Source organism: Hyperolius riggenbachi, chromosome 5, assembly GCF_040937935.1.
Source record: "Hyperolius riggenbachi isolate aHypRig1 chromosome 5, aHypRig1.pri, whole genome shotgun sequence".
In the NCBI taxonomy this organism is placed as follows: domain Eukaryota; kingdom Metazoa; phylum Chordata; class Amphibia; order Anura; family Hyperoliidae; genus Hyperolius; species Hyperolius riggenbachi.
The window spans coordinates 448,804,405-448,823,054 of NC_090650.1; the positions used below are offsets into that span (position 1 = coordinate 448,804,405).

At 49.1% G+C, this 18,650-nt stretch overlaps 1 protein-coding gene across 13 annotated transcripts in view; it reads left to right on the forward strand.

Annotated features, from left to right (window-relative positions):
• The window catches only part of SCRIB (scribble planar cell polarity protein), a 399,297-nt gene that overhangs the window by 340,262 nt on the left and 40,385 nt on the right, over nt 1-18,650 (forward strand). For all 13 annotated transcript variants that reach the window (XM_068238215.1, XM_068238207.1, XM_068238205.1 and 10 more), the window contains 2 exons: nt 5,668-5,745; nt 5,936-6,121. In XM_068238215.1, the coding sequence (XP_068094316.1) occupies nt 5,668-5,745; nt 5,936-6,121 (264 nt within the window). The remainder of the gene's footprint in view (nt 1-5,667; nt 5,746-5,935; nt 6,122-18,650) is intronic.

Consider the following 18,650-nt stretch of genomic DNA (forward strand, 5'->3'; position numbering starts at 1 on the left):
TGACAGTGGAGAGTCCTCTTGGGTGTAACTGTGGTGGTAGATGTAGTGTGACAGTGGAGAGTCCTCTTGGGTGTAACTGTGGTGGTAGATGTAGTGTCACAGTGTAGAGTCCTCTTGGGTGTAACTGTGGTGGTAGATGTAGTGTGACAGTGGAGAGTCCTCTTGGGTATAACTGTGGTGGTAGATGTAGTGTGACAGTGGAGAGTCCTCTTGGGTGTAACTGTGGTGGTAGATGTAGTGTGACAGTGGAGAGTCCTCTTGGGTGTAACTGTGGTGGTAGATGTAGTGTGACAGTGGAGAGTCCTCTTGGGTGTAACTGTGGTGGTAGATGTAGTGTGACAGTGGAGAGTCCTCTTGGGTGTAACTGTGGTGGTAGATGTAGTGTGACAGTGGAGAGTCCTCTTGGGTGTAACTGTGGTGGTAGATGTAGTGTTACAGTGTAGAGTCCTCTTGGGTGTAACTGTGGTGGTAGATGTAGTGTGACAGTGGAGAGTCCTCTTGGGTGTAACTGTGGTGGAAGATGTAGTGTGACAGTGGAGAGTCCTCTTGGGTTTAACTGTGGTGGTAGATGTAGTGTGATAGTGGAGAGTCCTCTTGGATGTAACTGTGGTGGTAGGTGTAGTGTGACAGTGTAGAGTCCTCTTGGGTGTAACTGTGGTGGTAGATGTAGTGTGACAGTGGAGAGTCCTCTTGGGTGTAACTGTGGTGGTAGATGTAGTGTGACAGTGTAGAGTCCTCTTGGGTGTAACTGTGGTGGTAGATGTAGTGTGACAGTGGAGAGTCCTCTCAGGTGTAACTGTGGTGGTAGATGTAGTGTGACAGTGGAGATTCTCTTGGATGTAACTGTGGTGGTAGATGTAGTGTGACAGTGTAGAGTCCTCTTGGGTGTAACTGTGGTGGTAGATGTAGTGTGACAGTGGAGAGTCCTCTCAGGTGTAACTGTGGTGGTAGATGTAGTGTGACAGTGGAGATTCTCTTGGATGTAACTGTGGTGGTAGATGTAGTGTGACAGTGTAGAGTCCTCTTGGGTGTAACTGTGGTGGTAGATGTAGTGTGACAGTGGGGAGTCCTCTTGGGTGTAACTGTGGTGGAAGATGTAGTGTGACAGTGTAGAGTCTTCTTGGATGTAACTGTGGTGGTAGATGTAGTGTGACAGTGGAGAGCCCTCTTGGGTGTAACTGTGGTGGTAGATGTAGTGTGATAGTGTAGAGTCCTCTTGGGTGTAACTGTGGTGGAAGATGTAGTGTGACAGTGGAGAGTCCTCTTGGGTGTAACTGTGGTGGTAGATGTAGTGTGACAGTGTAGAGTCCTCTTGGGTGTAACTGTGGTGGTAGATGTAGTGTGACAGTGGAGAGTCCTCTTGGGTGTAACTGTGGTGGTAGATGTAGTGTGACAGTGGAGAGTCCTCTTGGGTGTAACTGTGGTGGTAGATGTAGTGTGACAGTGTAGAGTCCTCTTGGGTGTAACTGTGGTGGTAGATGTAGTGTGACAGTGGAGAGTCCTCTTGGGTGTAACTGTGGTGGTAGATGTAGTGTGACAGTGAAGAGTCCTCTTGGGTGTAACTGTGGTGGTAGATGTAGTGTGACAGTGAAGAGTCCTCTTGGGTGTAACTGTGGTGGTAGATGTAGTGTGATAGTGTAGAGTGCTCTTGGGTGTAACTGTGGTGGTAGATGTAGTGTGACAGTGTAGAGTCCTCTTGGGTGTAACTGTGGTGGTAGATGTAGTGTGACAGTGGAGAGTCCTCTTGGGTGTAACTGTGGTGGTAGATGTAGTGTGACAGTGGAGAGTCCTCTCGGGTGTAACTGTGGTGGTAGATGTAGTGTGACAGTGTAGAGTCCTCTCGGGTGTAACTGTGGTGGTAGATGTAGTGTGACAGTGGAGAGTCCTCTTGGGTGTAACTGTGGTGGTAGATGTAGTGTGACAGTGGAGAGTCCTCTTGGGTGTAACTGTGGTGGTAGATGTAGTGTGACAGTGGAGAGTCCTCTTGGGTGTAACTGTGGTGGTAGATGTAGTGTGACAGTGTAGAGTCCTCTTGGGTGTAACTGTGGTGGTAGATGTAGTGTGACAGTGGAGAGTCCTCTTGGGTATAACTGTGGTGGTAGATGTAGTGTGACAGTGGAGAGTCCTCTTGGATGTAACTGTGGTGGTAGATGTAGTGTGACAGTGGAGAGTCCTCTTGGGTGTAACTGTGGTGGTAGATGTAGTGTGACAGTGGAGAGTCCTCTTGGGTGTAACTGTGGTGGTAGATGTAGTGTGACAGTGGAGAGTCCTCTTGGGTGTAACTGTGGTGGTAGATGTAGTGTGACAGTGGAGAGTCCTCTTGGGTGTAACTGTGGTGGAAGATGTAGTGTGACAGTGGAGAGTCCTCTTGGGTGTAACTGTGGTGGAAGATGTAGTGTGACAGTGGAGAGTCCTCTTGGGTGTAACTGTGGTGGTAGATGTAGTGTGACAGTGTAGAGTCCTCTTGGATGTAACTGTGGTGGTAGATGTAGTGTGACAGTGTAGAGTCCTCTTGGATGTAACTGTGGTGGTAGATGTAGTGTGACAGTGGAGAGTCCTCTTGGGTGTAACTGTGGTGGAAGATGTAGTGTGACAGTGGAGAGTCCTCTTGGGTGTAACTGTGGTGGAAGATGTAGTGTGACAGTGGAGAGTCCTCTTGGGTGTAACTGTGGTGGTAGATGTAGTGTGACAGTGTAGAGTCCTCTTGGGTGTAACTGTGGTGGTAGATGTAGTGTGACAGTGGAGAGAGTTCTCTTGGGTGTAACTGTGGTGGTAGAGGTAGTGTGACAGTGGAGAGAGTCTTCTTGGGTGTAACTGTGGTGGTAGATGTAGTGTGACAGTGTAGAGTCCTCTTGGGTGTAACTGTGGTGGTAGATGTAGTGTGACAGTGGAGAGTCCTCTTGGGTGTTACTGTGGTGGTAGATGTAGTGTGACAGTGGAGAGTCCTCTTGGGTATAACTGTGGTGGTAGATGTAGTGTGACAGTGGAGAGTCCTCTTGGGTATAACTGTGGTGGTAGATGTAGTGTGACAGTGGAGAGTCCTCTTGGGTATAACTGTGGTGGTAGATGTAGTGTGACAGTGTAGAGTCCTCTTGGGTGTAACTGTGGTGGTAGATGTAGTGTGACAGTGGAGAGAGTCCTCTTGGGTGTAGAGAGTCCTCTCGGGTATAACTGTGGTGGTAGATGTAGTGTGACAGTGTAGAGTCCTCTCGGGTGTAACTGTGGTGGTAGATGTAGTGTGACAGTGTAGAGTCCTCTTGGGTGTAACTGTGGTGGTAGATGTAGTGTGACAGTGGAGAGTCCTCTTGGGTGTTACTGTGGTGGTAGATGTAGTGTGACAGTGGAGAGTCCTCTTGGGTGTAACTGTGGTGGTAGATGTAGTGTGACAGTGGAGAGTCCTCTTGGGTGTAACTGTGGTGGTAGATGTAGTGTGACAGTGGAGAGTCCTCTCAGGTGTAACTGTGGTGGTAGATGTAGTGTGACAGTGGAGAGTCCTCTCAGGTGTAACTGTGGTGGTATATGTAGTGTGACAGTGGAGAGTCCTCTTGGGTGTAACTGTGGTGGTAGAGGTAGTGTGACAGTGGAGAGTCCTCTTGGGTGTAACTGTGGTGGTAGATGTAGTGTGACAGTGGAGAGTCCTCTCGGGTGTAACTGTGGGGGTAGATGTAGTGTGACAGTGGAGAGTCCTCTCAGGTGTAACTGTGGTGGTATATGTAGTGTGACAGTGGAGAGTCCTCTTGGGTGTAACTGTGGGGGTAGATGTAGTGTGACAGTGGAGAGTCCTCTCAGGTGTAACTGTGGTGGTATATGTAGTGTGACAGTGGAGAGTCCTCTTGGGTGTAACTGTGGTGGTAGAGGTAGTGTGACAGTGGAGAGTCCTCTTGGGTGTAACTGTGGTGGTATATGTAGTGTGACAGTGGAGAGTCCTCTTGGGTGTAACTGTGGTGGTAGAGGTAGTGTGACAGTGGAGAGTCCTCTTGGGTGTAACTGTGGTGGTAGATGTAGTGTGACAGTGGAGAGTCCTCTCGGGTGTAACTGTGGGGGTAGATGTAGTGTGACAGTGGAGAGTCCTCTCAGGTGTAACTGTGGTGGTAGATGTAGTGTGACAGTGTAGAGTCCTCTTGGGTGTAACTGTGGGGGTAGATGTAGTGTGACAGTGGAGAGTCCTCTCAGGTGTAACTGTGGTGGTAGATGTAGTGTGACAGTGTAGAGTCCTCTTGGGTGTAACTGTGGTGGTAGATGTAGTGTGACAGTGGAGAGTCCTCTCGGGTGTAACTGTGGGGGTAGATGTAGTGTGACAGTGGAGAGTCCTCTCAGGTGTAACTGTGGTGGTATATGTAGTGTGACAGTGGAGAGTCCTCTTGGGTGTAACTGTGGTGGTAGATGTAGTGTGACAGTGGAGAGTCCTCTCAGGTGTAACTGTGGTGGTATATGTAGTGTGACAGTGGAGAGTCCTCTCAGGTGTAACTGTGGTGGTAGATGTAGTGTGACAGTGTAGAGTCCTCTTGGGTGTAACTGTGGTGGTAGATGTAGTGTGACAGTGGAGAGTCCTCTCGGGTGTAACTGTGGGGGTAGATGTAGTGTGACAGTGGAGAGTCCTCTCAGGTGTAACTGTGGTGGTATATGTAGTGTGACAGTGGAGAGTCCTCTCGGGTGTAACTGTGGGGGTAGATGTAGTGTGACAGTGGAGAGTCCTCTCAGGTGTAACTGTGGTGGTAGATGTAGTGTGACAGTGGAGAGTCCTCTTGGGTATAACTGTGGTGGTAGATGTAGTGTGACAGTGGAGAGTCCTCTTGGGTGTAACTGTGGTGGTAGATGTAGTGTGACAGTGGAGAGTCCTCTCAGGTGTAACTGTGGTGGTAGATGTAGTGTGACAGTGGAGAGTCCTCTTGGGTGTAACTGTGGTGGTAGATGTAGTGTGACAGTGGAGAGTCCTCTTGGGTGTAACTGTGGTGGAAGATGTAGTGTGACAGTGGAGAGTCCTCTTGGGTGTAACTGTGGTGGAAGATGTAGTGTGACAGTGGAGAGTCCTCTTGTGTGTAACTGTGGTGGTAGATGTAGTGTGACAGTGTAGAGTCCTCTTGGATGTAACTGTGGTGGTAGATGTAGTGTGACAGTGTAGAGTCCTCTTGGATGTAACTGTGGTGGTAGATGTAGTGTGACAGTGGAGAGTCCTCTTGGGTGTAACTGTGGTGGTAGATGTAGTGTGACAGTGGAGAGTCCTCTTGGATGTAACTGTGGTGGAAGACGTAGTGTGACAGTGTAGAGTCCTCTTGGGTGTAACTGTGGTGGTAGATGTAGTGTGACAGTGGAGAGTCCTCTTGGGTGTAACTGTGGTGGTAGATGTAGTGTGACAGTGGAGAGTCCTCTTGGGTGTAACTGTGGTGGTAGATGTAGTGTGACAGTGGAGAGTCCTCTTGGGTGTAACTGTGGTGGTAGATGTAGTGTGACAGTGGAGAGTCCTCTTGGGTATAACTGTGGTGGTAGATGTAGTGTGACAGTGGAGAGTCCTCTTGGGTGTAACTGTGGTGGTAGATGTAGTGTGACAGTGGAGAGTCCTCTTGGGTGTAACTGTGGGGGTAAAGCTGTTTGTATTGTCCAGTCTACTAACCGCATTGATGGAAACATTTCCTTGGAATATCTGTGACCTCTTGCATTTATTTGCAGCTTATCTCCATCTGAATCGCAGAGGAATTCTCTGGAGGATGCATTCCGGGTGGAGCAAAGACCCAACTCCATGACTGGGTAGGTCGGGGGACTCTGTCTTGTTTTCTGCTCTTTTTCTGTCATTCTTGCACCTCGGCAGTGTGTATTGCTTTATAGGAAATGAATATGGCAGCCTCCATATGTCTCACACCTCTTGTGTAAGCTCACGCACCTCTATCACGTGGCTGCACGGACCTCCCCATCTGACTCTCCGTTTCCTCCCCCCCAGGCTGAGCCCCGTGTACCCGGCTGTGGTGGACGGAGCCGCCCCGGTGCGCACTGCCAAGGCAGAGAGGCGGCTGCAGGAACGCATGAAGATGCAGAGCCCGGAGCTTACAGAAGAGGAGATGCAGCTGTCCCCTGCGGAGCGCAGAGCATTGCAAGCCGAAAAGCGCGCCATGTGGAGAGCGGCCAGGTGAGAGCGGGTGTGCAGCATGTCTGCTTCTCTGTGCGTGGAAGAAGGAGGGGCTCTGGAAGTGTAAAAATTATTCTGCAGGGTTGGGGCTCTGGGGGTGGAATAAGTATTGTGCAGGGGTGGGGCTCTGTGTGGGTGGGATAAGTATTATGTGGGGGAGGGGCTGTGTGGGTGAGATAAGTATTATGTGGGGGAGGGGCTGTGTGGGTTGTGTGTGTGTATCTAGGGGGCAGGGGTACTCCAGAGGTGTAATAAATACTCCTGGGTGTGTGTGTGTGTGTGTGTGTGGGGGGGGGGGGGACTCTAGAGGTTCAGCAGTCACACCTCTTGGAGGACACTAAGGATAAAATGTCTCTTCTTCTTAAATGTCACTCTTCTCTGTCCTCTGCCTGTCATCTCTTTCCTCTGCCTGTCTTCTCTGTCCTCTGCCTTCCCTTTCTGTCCTTTGTCTGCCTTCTCTGACAGCCTTCTCTGTCCCTTGCCAGCCTTCTCGGCCAGCCTTTTCTGTCCTCTGCCAGCCTTCTCAGTCCTCTGCCAGCCTTCTCTGTCCCTTGCCTGCCTTCTCTGTCCCTTGCCTGCCTTCTCTGTCCCTTGCCTGCCTTCTCTGTCCTCTGCCTGCCTTCTCTGTCCTCTGCCAGCCTTCTTTGTCCTCTGTCAGCCTTCTCTGTCCTCTGCCTGCCTTCTCTGTCCTCTGCCTGCCTTCTCTGTCCTCTGCCAGCCTTCACTGCCCTCTGCCTGCCTTCTCTGTCCTCTGCCAGCCTTCTCTGTCCTCTGCCAGCCTTCACTGCCCTCTGCCTGCCTTCTCTGTCCTCTGCCCGCCTTCTCTGCCCTCTGCCTGCCTTCTCTGTCCTCTGCCTGCCATCTCTGTCCTCTGCCTGCCTTCTCAGCCCTCTGCCTGCCTTCTCTGTCCTCTGCCTGCATACTCTATACTCTGCCAGCCTTCTCTGCCCTCTTCCTGCCTTCTCTGCCCTCTTCCTGCCTTCTCTGCCCTCTGCCTGCCTTCTTTGTCCTCTGCCTGCCTTCTTTGTCCTCTGCCAGCCATTTCTGTCCTCTGCCTGCCTTCTCTGGCCTCTGCCTGCCTTCTCTGTCCTCTGCCTGCATACTCTATACTCTGCCTGCCTTCTTTGTCCTCTGACTGCCTTCTCTGCCCTCTGCCTGCCTTCTTTGTCCTCTGCCTGCATACTCTATACTCTGCCTGCCTTCTTTGTCCTCTGCCAGCCATTTCTGTCCTCTGCCTGCCTTCTCTGTCCTCTGCCTGCCTTCTCTGTTCTCTGCCTGCCTTCTCTGTCCTCTGCCTGCATACTCTATACTCTGCCTGCCTTCTTTATCCTCTGCCTGCCTTCTTTGTCCTCTGCCAGCCATTTCTGTCCTCTGCCAGCCTTCTCTGTCCTCTGCCAGCCATTTCTGTCCTCTGCCTGCCTTCTCTGTCCTCTGCCTGCCTTCTCTGTCCTCTGCCTGCCTTCTCTGTCCTCTGCCTGCATACTCTATACTCTGCCTGCCTTCTTTGTCCTCTGCCTGCCTTCTTTGTCCTCTGCCTGCCTTCTCTGCCCTCTGCCTGCCTTCTCTGTCCTCTGCCCGCCTTCTCTGCCCTCTGCCTGCCTTCTCTGCCCTCTGCCTGCATACTCTATACTCTGCCTGCCTTCTCTGGCCTCTGCCTGCCTTCTCTGTCCTCTGCCTGCATACTCTATACTCTGCCTGCCTTCTTTGTCCTCTGACTGCCTTCTCTGCCCTCTGCCTGCCTTCTTTGTCCTCTGCCAGCCATCTCTGTCCTCTGCCTGCCTTCTCTGTTCTCTGCCTGCATACTCTATACTCTGCCTGCCTTCTTTGTCCTCTGCCAGCCATTTCTGTCCTCTGCCTGCCTTCTCTGTCCTCTGCCTGCCTTCTCTGTTCTCTGCCTGCCTTCTCTGTTCTCTGCCTGCCTTCTCTGTCCTCTGCCTGCATACTCTATACTCTGCCTGCCTTCTTTGTCCTCTGCCAGCCATTTCTGTCCTCTGCCTGCCTTCTCTGTCCTCTGCCTGCCTTCTCTGTCCTCTGCCTGCCTTCTCTGTCCTCTGCCTGCATACTCTATACTCTGCCTGCCTTCTTTGTCCTCTGCCTGCCTTCTCTGCCCTCTGCCTGCCTTCTCTGCCCTCTGCCTGCCTTCTCTGTCCTCTGCCCGCCTTCTCTGCCCTCTGCCTGCATACTCTATACTCTGCCTGCCTTCTCTGTCCTCTGCCTGCCTTCTCTGTCCTCTGCCTGCCTTCTTTGTCCTCTGCCTGCCTTCTCTGCCCTCTGCCTGCCTTCTCTGTCCTCTGCCTGCCTTCTCTGTCCTCTGCCTGCCTTCTCTGTCCTCTGCCTGCATACTCTATACTCTGCCTGCCTTCTTTGTCCTCTGCCTGCCTTCTCTGCCCTCTGCCTGCCTTCTCTGCCCTCTGCCTGCCTTCTCTGTCCTCTGCCCGCCTTCTCTGCCCTCTGCCTGCCTTCTCTGCCCTCTGCCTGCATACTCTATACTCTGCCTGCCTTCTCTGCCCTCTGCCTGCCTTCTCTGCCCTCTGCCTGCATACTCTATACTCTCACTAAATACGAACATAGCTTATATAGTGGATAATCATATGGTTCCTAAACCCCAATCACATCTATATGGGGGAAGGCTTAACCCTAAGTATAGGCACATAATTAAGACAAAGTATTGAGGTCATACAAGCCTTCTAAAGTATACCAAAATCAGCTTTTAATAAATACATATCCACATCAGACCCCCAAAGATACACAGATTAATCAAAATACTATCCCACAACAATTAAAAACACCATATGCGGAGCATTAGCAACTGTACGTCTGTGTGGCTAAATAGCATGCACCTATAATAATGCTGTAAACTTATCCTGGCCAGGAAATATATCACAACAGCACTACATGCATCCGCGCTTGCTCACACCACACACACTTGTGCCATAAGTATTGCAACATTGGGGGGCCCCCTGTTGATTAATGCATAAGCGTGGAATCATTAAAGCCAGGCTAGATTCAGTTCCATCAACTTAAAGTAACTTCTCATCTATTGCTGCACATGAAGAAGCAAGGAAGCAAAGCAAAAGCGTGGAATCAGCAAAGCCAAGCCAGGTAAAGTTCCATCAGCTCTGTGCAACAGTACAACTGCTGCTGCATTAGGGAGGCAGTCATAAACGATCTCACCCGTTCAGTCGCATCACAGTTGGTTGACTCAAGCTCCTGGGCACAGAAGTGATGTCCGTTTCTGGACCTGCTCAGACGTGTGCTGGGGTCATGCGACAAGACTCCTCACTGCAGCGCACACCGGCAAGTAGGAGGACGCCAGCCCAGGAGTCCATAGACAGCGTGTGTGAGGAAGAGCTGCGTCACACGCACCAGTTGTAGCTCCGCCCACCGACGCGTTTCACGCCCCCATTGGGCGTTTCATCAGGGTGTGTCCATAGCTGCTAACAGCCCTTCCTTTGTATCCGCCTTGGCTCCGCCCACCTTTCTTTCGCCCTGTCACTCACCATTCAGATAACCAACTCCTTCAGGAGGCGGGCATAGTAGGGGATTTGGCTGGATACTTTACATTGCATAGCAACACCATACAGATAGCTTTCTCCTCAGACAGCAAGAGCATTTAGCAGGATTCATTAGTGGGGCAATTAGGAAGCTTATATCTAATAAACATATTCATAGATTGTCGTGAGATACTGGAAGCACACATTCCACATGTTACTGTAGCCTTTCTTGCAGCCAAATTTTCCATTATATGACGGCACTTAGGCTGCCTGTCCGGCATAGATATTGTTCCCTCAAATTGTGACTTCAGATCATACCATTCAATCGGCAGTCCCCTCAATTCCTGAGAAGCAAGTAATTATATTTTCTTAGTTGCAGAATGTCAGTCACATATATTTAAAGGCACATATACAGGGCTATTATCTAGGCACATTAGAGTCACTGCGGATCCATTCTTTTCCCATGCTTTACCCCCAGGAATAGTCCTGGCTATAAAATTTAGTACAGTTGTTATTTCCTCTTTTGGACCCCGGTGCTGGGACATACAATTAGCCATATTTTTTAATCTTAAGGAAGGGGGATAGGTCCAATTCTGCGTTGAGTCCGCCCGGGAAAACACTCCCAAGTTTAAAGATCCACATGGCCTCTTTGCAGTAGAGGACCTCATCAAAATCTCCCCTTCTACCTGAAATTTTCAAATTATAAATTCCCTTCACCGAGGTCCCTATTACACTATTCTGATGGTATTCCCTGTAATGATCATATATTGTTCCTGTGGCCTTTCCCCCAGTAATTTTACAAAAATGCTCCAAGACCCTTTCCTTTAAGGCCCTTTTAGTTTTGCCAATGTAACTCAGGCCGCATGGGCACTGTATCATATATACCACTTTCTTAGTGTCACAATTTATGAAGGACCTAATTGTATATTCCTTTTCCCCCCTGCAGTCTGAGAAAACATCGGTCCTATCAACATAGGGACACATTTTACATTTTGAGCATTTATACATTCCCATTGGTTTTCTCTGGTCAAGCCAAGTGGAGGGATTTTTCAGCAGTTCACTATGCACCAACCGATCCCTAAGATTTGGTGCCCTTTTTGCTGTAAGAAGGGGTCTTGGACCTACAATTCTTGCAACATCTTTATCTGAAGTCAAAATAGGCCAGAACTTGTTTAACAATCCCCGTAGGTTTTCCCAATGCGCTCCATAGCCGGTGACCAGGCGCAAATGACCCCCCTCCCCCGCCCTTCGCGGCATCCCTCCGGGAGCCAGCAATTCTTGCCGGTCCAAACTCCAAGCCCTCTTCAATGCTCGACGCAGTACCGAGTGCGTATAACCACGTTCACGGAATCTTCTATACATACTTCGGGCTTCGTTTCTAAAATCAGTATCTCTGCCACAATTCCTTCTCAGTCTAAGGAATTGGCCATACGGTATTCCCTTCTTTAGGGATGGCGGATGATGACTATTAGCATGCAGTACCGTATTTCCAGCCGTGGGTTTACGAAAGGACGTTGTGACTATCCTCTGGCCCTCAATTCTCAGCAGGAGATCCAAAAAAGGAATTTCACTGCCACAAGAAAAGGTCAGCCGGATATTTTTTCCATTTTTATTAAGTTTGGTCACATATCGTTCCAATTCGTCTTTGGTGCCCTTCCACACCAGCAAAATGTCGTCGATAAATCTAAGCCAAAGGGCGGCATGCGCGCCATACTCCGGGCTAGGGAACACTTGCTCCCTCTCCCAGAGCCCCAGATGTAAACATGCGTAGGCTGGCGCACACGCCGCCCCCATCGACGTTCCTCGCAGTTGCTGGTAGTACTGCCCGTCAAAAATAAAACAGTTCCGCGTAAGAATCAGTCTCATCGCCTCGACTATAAAGGCATTATGGACCGAAGCGGAGGGATGCCGCTCATGGAGGAAGAAGGACATTGCCCGGAGACCCTCCTCATGCGGGATCGACGTGTAGAGGGATTCCACATCGATCCCCACAAGGAGGGACCCCGGGGGCACCTCGAAACCGGCCAGTACACCCAAGACATCGCGGGTGTCCTGTATGTAGGATGGCAGCGCCTGAACCAAAGGTCGTACTTTCTTATCAATAAACTGGCCCAAACGTTGTGTTGGACTGCCCACAGCAGATACTATCGGTCGGCCAGGTGGGTTGGTCAAGGATTTGTGGACCTTGGGGATTATATATATAGTTGGTACATTAAAGGTACCCACCACAAGCAACTCATGTTCCCTAGTGGTCAGAATTCCCCCATGCACTCCCTCATCTAACAAACAATTAACCTGATCTTTAATTACAGGAAATGGATTTTCCCGAAGTCTTTTATATGTTTGTGAATCCTCCAACTGTCTTTTAATCTCTTCAATGTATTTGTCCTCATCCATAAGAACAACATTTCCCCCTTTATCACTTGGTTTGATAATCAGTTTTGGGGCTTTTTGCAGCTCATCCAGTGCTGTTTTTTCTTGTGACGTTAGATTGTTTTCCCCTCTGGGAGGAAGAAGATTTAATTTCCACAGTTCCTGTTCAATTGTATTTAAAAAGACATGAACATTTTTATTCTGAGATAGGGGGGGCATAAATGATGATTTTACCCGTAAATTCGTGGTTGGGGGGTTTGAGTATAAATGAAGATGAGAACAACATTTCCCCCTCAGGGTCATTGCATCCCCCTGTGGCATCATCCCCCCCCCCAACCACGAATTTACGGGTAAAATCATCATTTATGCCCCCCCTATCTCAGAATAAAAATGTTCATGTCTTTTTAAATACAATTGAACAGGAACTGTGGAAATTAAATCTTCTTCCTCCCAGAGGGGAAAACAATCTAACGTCACAAGAAAAAACAGCACTGGATGAGCTGCAAAAAGCCCCAAAACTGATTATCAAACCAAGTGATAAAGGGGGAAATGTTGTTCTTATGGATGAGGACAAATACATTGAAGAGATTAAAAGACAGTTGGAGGATTCACAAACATATAAAAGACTTCGGGAAAATCCATTTCCTGTAATTAAAGATCAGGTTAATTGTTTGTTAGATGAGGGAGTGCATGGGGGAATTCTGACCACTAGGGAACATGAGTTCCTTGTGGTGGGTACCTTTAATGTACCAACTATATATATAATCCCCAAGGTCCACAAATCCTTGACCAACCCACCTGGCCGACCGATAGTATCTGCTGTGGGCAGTCCAACACAACGTTTGGGCCAGTTTATTGATAAGAAAGTACGACCTTTGGTTCAGGCGCTGCCATCCTACATACAGGACACCCGCGATGTCTTGGGTGTACTGGCCGGTTTCGAGGTGCCCCCGGGGTCCCTCCTTGTGGGGATCGATGTGGAATCCCTCTACACGTCGATCCCGCATGAGGAGGGTCTCCGGGCAATGTCCTTCTTCCTCCATGAGCGGCATCCCTCCGCTTCGGTCCATAATGCCTTTATAGTCGAGGCGATGAGACTGATTCTTACGCGGAACTGTTTTATTTTTGACGGGCAGTACTACCAGCAACTGCGAGGAACGTCGATGGGGGCGGCGTGTGCGCCAGCCTACGCATGTTTACATCTGGGGCTCTGGGAGAGGGAGCAAGTGTTCCCTAGCCCGGAGTATGGCGCGCATGCCGCCCTTTGGCTTAGATTTATCGACGACATTTTGCTGGTGTGGAAGGGCACCAAAGACGAATTGGAACGATATGTGACCAAACTTAATAAAAATGGAAAAAATATCCGGCTGACCTTTTCTTGTGGCAGTGAAATTCCTTTTTTGGATCTCCTGCTGAGAATTGAGGGCCAGAGGATAGTCACAACGTCCTTTCGTAAACCCACGGCTGGAAATACGGTACTGCATGCTAATAGTCATCATCCGCCATCCCTAAAGAAGGGAATACCGTATGGCCAATTCCTTAGACTGAGAAGGAATTGTGGCAGAGATACTGATTTTAGAAACGAAGCCCGAAGTATGTATAGAAGATTCCGTGAACGTGGTTATACGCACTCGGTACTGCGTCGAGCATTGAAGAGGGCTTGGAGTTTGGACCGGCAAGAATTGCTGGCTCCCGGAGGGATGCCGCGAAGGGCAGGGGAGGGGGGTCATTTGCGCCTGGTCACCGGCTATGGAGCGCATTGGGAAAACCTACGGGGATTGTTAAACAAGTTCTGGCCTATTTTGACTTCAGATAAAGATGTTGCAAGAATTGTAGGTCCAAGACCCCTTCTTACAGCAAAAAGGGCACCAAATCTTAGGGATCGGTTGGTGCATAGTGAACTGCTGAAAAATCCCTCCACTTGGCTTGACCAGAGAAAACCAATGGGAATGTATAAATGCTCAAAATGTAAAATGTGTCCCTATGTTGATAGGACCGATGTTTTCTCAGACTGCAGGGGGGAAAAGGAATATACAATTAGGTCCTTCATAAATTGTGACACTAAGAAAGTGGTATATATGATACAGTGCCCATGCGGCCTGAGTTACATTGGCAAAACTAAAAGGGCCTTAAAGGAAAGGGTCTTGGAGCATTTTTGTAAAATTACTGGGGGAAAGGCCACAGGAACAATATATGATCATTACAGGGAATACCATCAGAATAGTGTAATAGGGACCTCGGTGAAGGGAATTTATAATTTGAAAATTTCAGGTAGAAGGGGAGATTTTGATGAGGTCCTCTACTGCAAAGAGGCCATGTGGATCTTTAAACTTGGGAGTGTTTTCCCGGGCGGACTCAACGCAGAATTGGACCTATCCCCCTTCCTTAAGATTAAAAAATATGGCTAATTGTATGTCCCAGCACCGGGGTCCAAAAGAGGAAATAACAACTGTACTAAATTTTATAGCCAGGACTATTCCTGGGGGTAAAGCATGGGAAAAGAATGGATCCGCAGTGACTCTAATGTGCCTAGATAATAGCCCTGTATATGTGCCTTTAAATATATGTGACTGACATTCTGCAACTAAGAAAATATAATTACTTGCTTCTCAGGAATTGAGGGGACTGCCGATTGAATGGTATGATCTGAAGTCACAATTTGAGGGAACAATATCTATGCTGGACAGGCAGCCTAAGTGCCGTCATATAATGGAAAATTTGGCTGCAAGAAAGGCTACAGTAACATGTGGAATGTGTGCTTCCAGTATCTCACGACAATCTATGAATATGTTTATTAGATATAAGCTTCCTAATTGCCCCACTAATGAATCCTGCTAAATGCTCTTGCTGTCTGAGGAGAAAGCTATCTGTATGGTGTTGCTATGCAATGTAAAGTATCCAGCCAAATCCCCTACTATGCCCGCCTCCTGAAGGAGTTGGTTATCTGAATGGTGAGTGACAGGGCGAAAGAAAGGTGGGCGGAGCCAAGGCGGATACAAAGGAAGGGCTGTTAGCAGCTATGGACACACCCTGATGAAACGCCCAATGGGGGCGTGAAACGCGTCGGTGGGCGGAGCTACAACTGGTGCGTGTGACGCAGCTCTTCCTCACACACGCTGTCTATGGACTCCTGGGCTGGCGTCCTCCTACTTGCCGGTGTGCGCTGCAGTGAGGAGTCTTGTCGCATGACCCCAGCACACGTCTGAGCAGGTCCAGAAACGGACATCACTTCTGTGCCCAGGAGCTTGAGTCAACCAACTGTGATGCGACTGAACGGGTGAGATCGTTTATGACTGCCTCCCTAATGCAGCAGCAGTTGTACTGTTGCACAGAGCTGATGGAACTTTACCTGGCTTGGCTTTGCTGATTCCACGCTTTTGCTTTGCTTCCTTGCTTCTTCATGTGCAGCAATAGATGAGAAGTTACTTTAAGTTGATGGAACTGAATCTAGCCTGGCTTTAATGATTCCACGCTTATGCATTAATCAACAGGGGGCCCCCCAATGTTGCAATACTTATGGCACAAGTGTGTGTGGTGTGAGCAAGCGCGGATGCATGTAGTGCTGTTGTGATATATTTCCTGGCCAGGATAAGTTTACAGCATTATTATAGGTGCATGCTATTTAGCCACACAGACGTACAGTTGCTAATGCTCCGCATATGGTGTTTTTAATTGTTGTGGGATAGTATTTTGATTAATCTGTGTATCTTTGGGGGTCTGATGTGGATATGTATTTATTAAAAGCTGATTTTGGTATACTTTAGAAGGCTTGTATGACCTCAATACTTTGTCTTAATTATATACTCTATACTCTGCCTGCCTTCTCATCCTACTTTGTCTAGAGCAGCAGACTGTTTTCTAGATTCAGGATGTGTTACTTTTATTTCACTGGCCAGAGATGGTGCCCAATGCCGGCCAGAATCTCTTTCACTTGAGTATACAGTAGTGAAGGCCTGGATCTAGTGCTGGGCCACAAGCCTTCTCCAGCAGCCCCGGAAGGGTCTAGCGGCTAGCCAATCACAGCGGCCAGCTAACTCTTCAGCAGCTCCATGCCCTGGTTGTGTCTTATTTCCTATCTCTTCCTGCAGTGCTGGAAAATAACCAGAAGCAAAGTGTGAATGGATGGAAACTGGGGGAACGAGGTCCAGGAATTCGCAGTCAGTTTATTCATAAATGATTGCAGGTTCCTGGATCTGATCCGCCCCAATTTCTGCCCATATAACATTTAGTTGCTGTAAAGCCAGAATTTAGGTATTGGCCAAACTCTGGCTATCAGGAGAACTTGCTTCGCAGACGTTTTATGAGCTCTGGTTAGTTATCCGTAAGGACTAGGCTACAGCCTACACTGCACCCTCTGCAGACACATGCCTTCAGATTATTAATCCTCACAGTGCAAATATAATACGGCAACAGATTGGCAACATATCTACACATGTAAATCTCATCCGGCCACATTGATGATGTGTGACCCAAGATGAAAATATCCATTCAAATCATCTTGAGGCAGAAACACCTTCAAGCAATACAGAAAAGAGGCCTAGTATCTCCAGAGACCCCAAGCTTCTACCTATACAGCTACCAGCACTCTGCCTGCCCTGCACTATGTATAACATGCCCCTAGTCTCCTGTTCCCTGCACTCTGCCCTGCACTATGTATTTTATAACCTGCCCCTAGTCTCTTGTTTCCTGCCCTCTGTAGAAGATGCCTCTAGTCTCCCATTTCCTGCCCTCTGTAGAAGATGCCTCTAGTCTCCCATTTCCTGCACTCCGTAGAAGATGCCCCTAGTCTCCCATTTCCTGCCCTCTGTAGAAGATGCCTCTAGTCTCCTGTTTCCTGCACTCTGTAGAAGATGCCTCTAGTCTCCTGTTTCCTGCACTCTGTAGAAGATGCCCCTAGTCTCCTGTTTCCTGTACTCTGTAGAAGATGCCCCTAGTCTCCTGTTTCCTGTACTCTGTAGAAGATGCCCCTAGTCTCCCATTTCCTGTACTCCGTAGAAGATGCCCCTAGTCTCCCGTTTCCTGCCCTCTGTAGAAGATGCCCCTAGTCTCCTGTTTCCTGCACTCTGTAGAAGATGCCCCTAGTCTCCTGTTTCCTGCACTCTGTAGAAGATGCCCCTAGTCTCCCGTTTCCTGCACTCTGTAGAAGATGCCCCTAGTCTCCTGTTTCCTGCACTCTGTAGAAGATGCCCCTAGTCTCCTGTTTCCTGCACTCTGTAGAAGATGATTGTAGTCTCCTGTTTCCTGCACTCTGTAGAAGATGCCCCTAGTCTCCCGTTTCCTGCACTCTGTAGAAGATGCCCCTAGTCTCCTGTTTCCTGCACTCTGTAGAAGATGCCCCTAGTCTCCCGTTTCCTGCACTCTGTAGAAGATGTTTGTAGTTTCCTGTTCCCTGCACTCTGTAGAAGGTGTTTGTAGTTTCCTGTTTCCTGCACTCTGTAGAAGATGTTTGTAGTTTCCTGTTTCCTGCACTCTGTAGAAGATGTTTGTAGTCTCCTGTTTCCTACTCTCTGTAGAAGATGCCCCTAGTCTCCCATTTCCTGCACTCTGTAGAAGATGCCTCTAGTCTCCTGTTTCCTGCACTCTGTAGAAGATGCCCCTAGTCTCCCATCTCCTGCCCTCTGTAGAAGATGCCCCTAGTCTCCTGTTTCCTGCACTCTGTTGAAGATGCCTCTAGTCTCCTGTTTCCTGCACTCTGTAGAAGATGCCCCTAGTCTCCTGTTTCCTGCACTCTGTAGAAGATGCCCCTAGTCTCCTGTTTCCTACTCTCTGTAGAAGATGCCTCTAGTCTCCTGTTTCCTGCACTCTGTAGAAGATGCCCCTAGTCTCCTGTTTCCTGCACTCTGTAGAAGATGCCTCTAGTCTCCTGTTTCCTGCACTCTGTAGAAGATGCCCCTAGTCTCCTGTTTCCTACTCTCTGTAGAAGATGCCTCTAGTCTCCTGTTTCCTGCACTCTGTAGAAGATGCCCCTAGTCTCCTGTTTCCTGTACTCTGTAGAAGATGCCCCTAGTCTCCCGTTTCCTGTACTCCGTAGAAGATGCCCCTAGTCTCCCGTTTCCTGCCCTCTGTAGAAGATGCCCCTAGTCTCCCTTTTCCTGCACTCCGTAGAAGATGCCTCTAGTCTCCCATTTCCTGCACTCTGTAGAAGATGCCCCTAGTCTCCCATTTCCTGCACTCTGTAGAAGATGCCCCTAGTCTCCCGTTTCCTGCACTCTGTAGAAGATGCCCCTAGTCTCCTGTTTCCTGCACTCTGTAAAAGATGCCCCTAGTCTCCCGTTTCCTGCACTCTGTAGAAGATGTTTGTTGTCTCCTGTTTCCTGCACTCTGTAGAAGATGCCCCTAGTCTCCTGTTTCCTGCACTCTTTAGTAGATGCCCCTAGTCTCCTGTTTCCTGCACTCTGTAGAAGATGCCCCTGGTCTCCTGTTTCCTACTCTCTGTAGAAGATGCCCCTAGTCTCCTGTTTCCTGCACTCTGTAGAAGATGATTGTAGTCTCCTGTTTCCTACTCTCTGTAGAAGATGCCCCTAGTCTCCTGTTTCCTGTACTCTGCAGAAGATGCCCCTAGTCTCCTGTTTCCTGTACTCTGTAGAAGATGCCCCTAGTCTCCTGTTTCCTGCACTCTGTAGAAGATGCCCCTGGTCTCCTGTTTCCTACTCTCTGTAGAA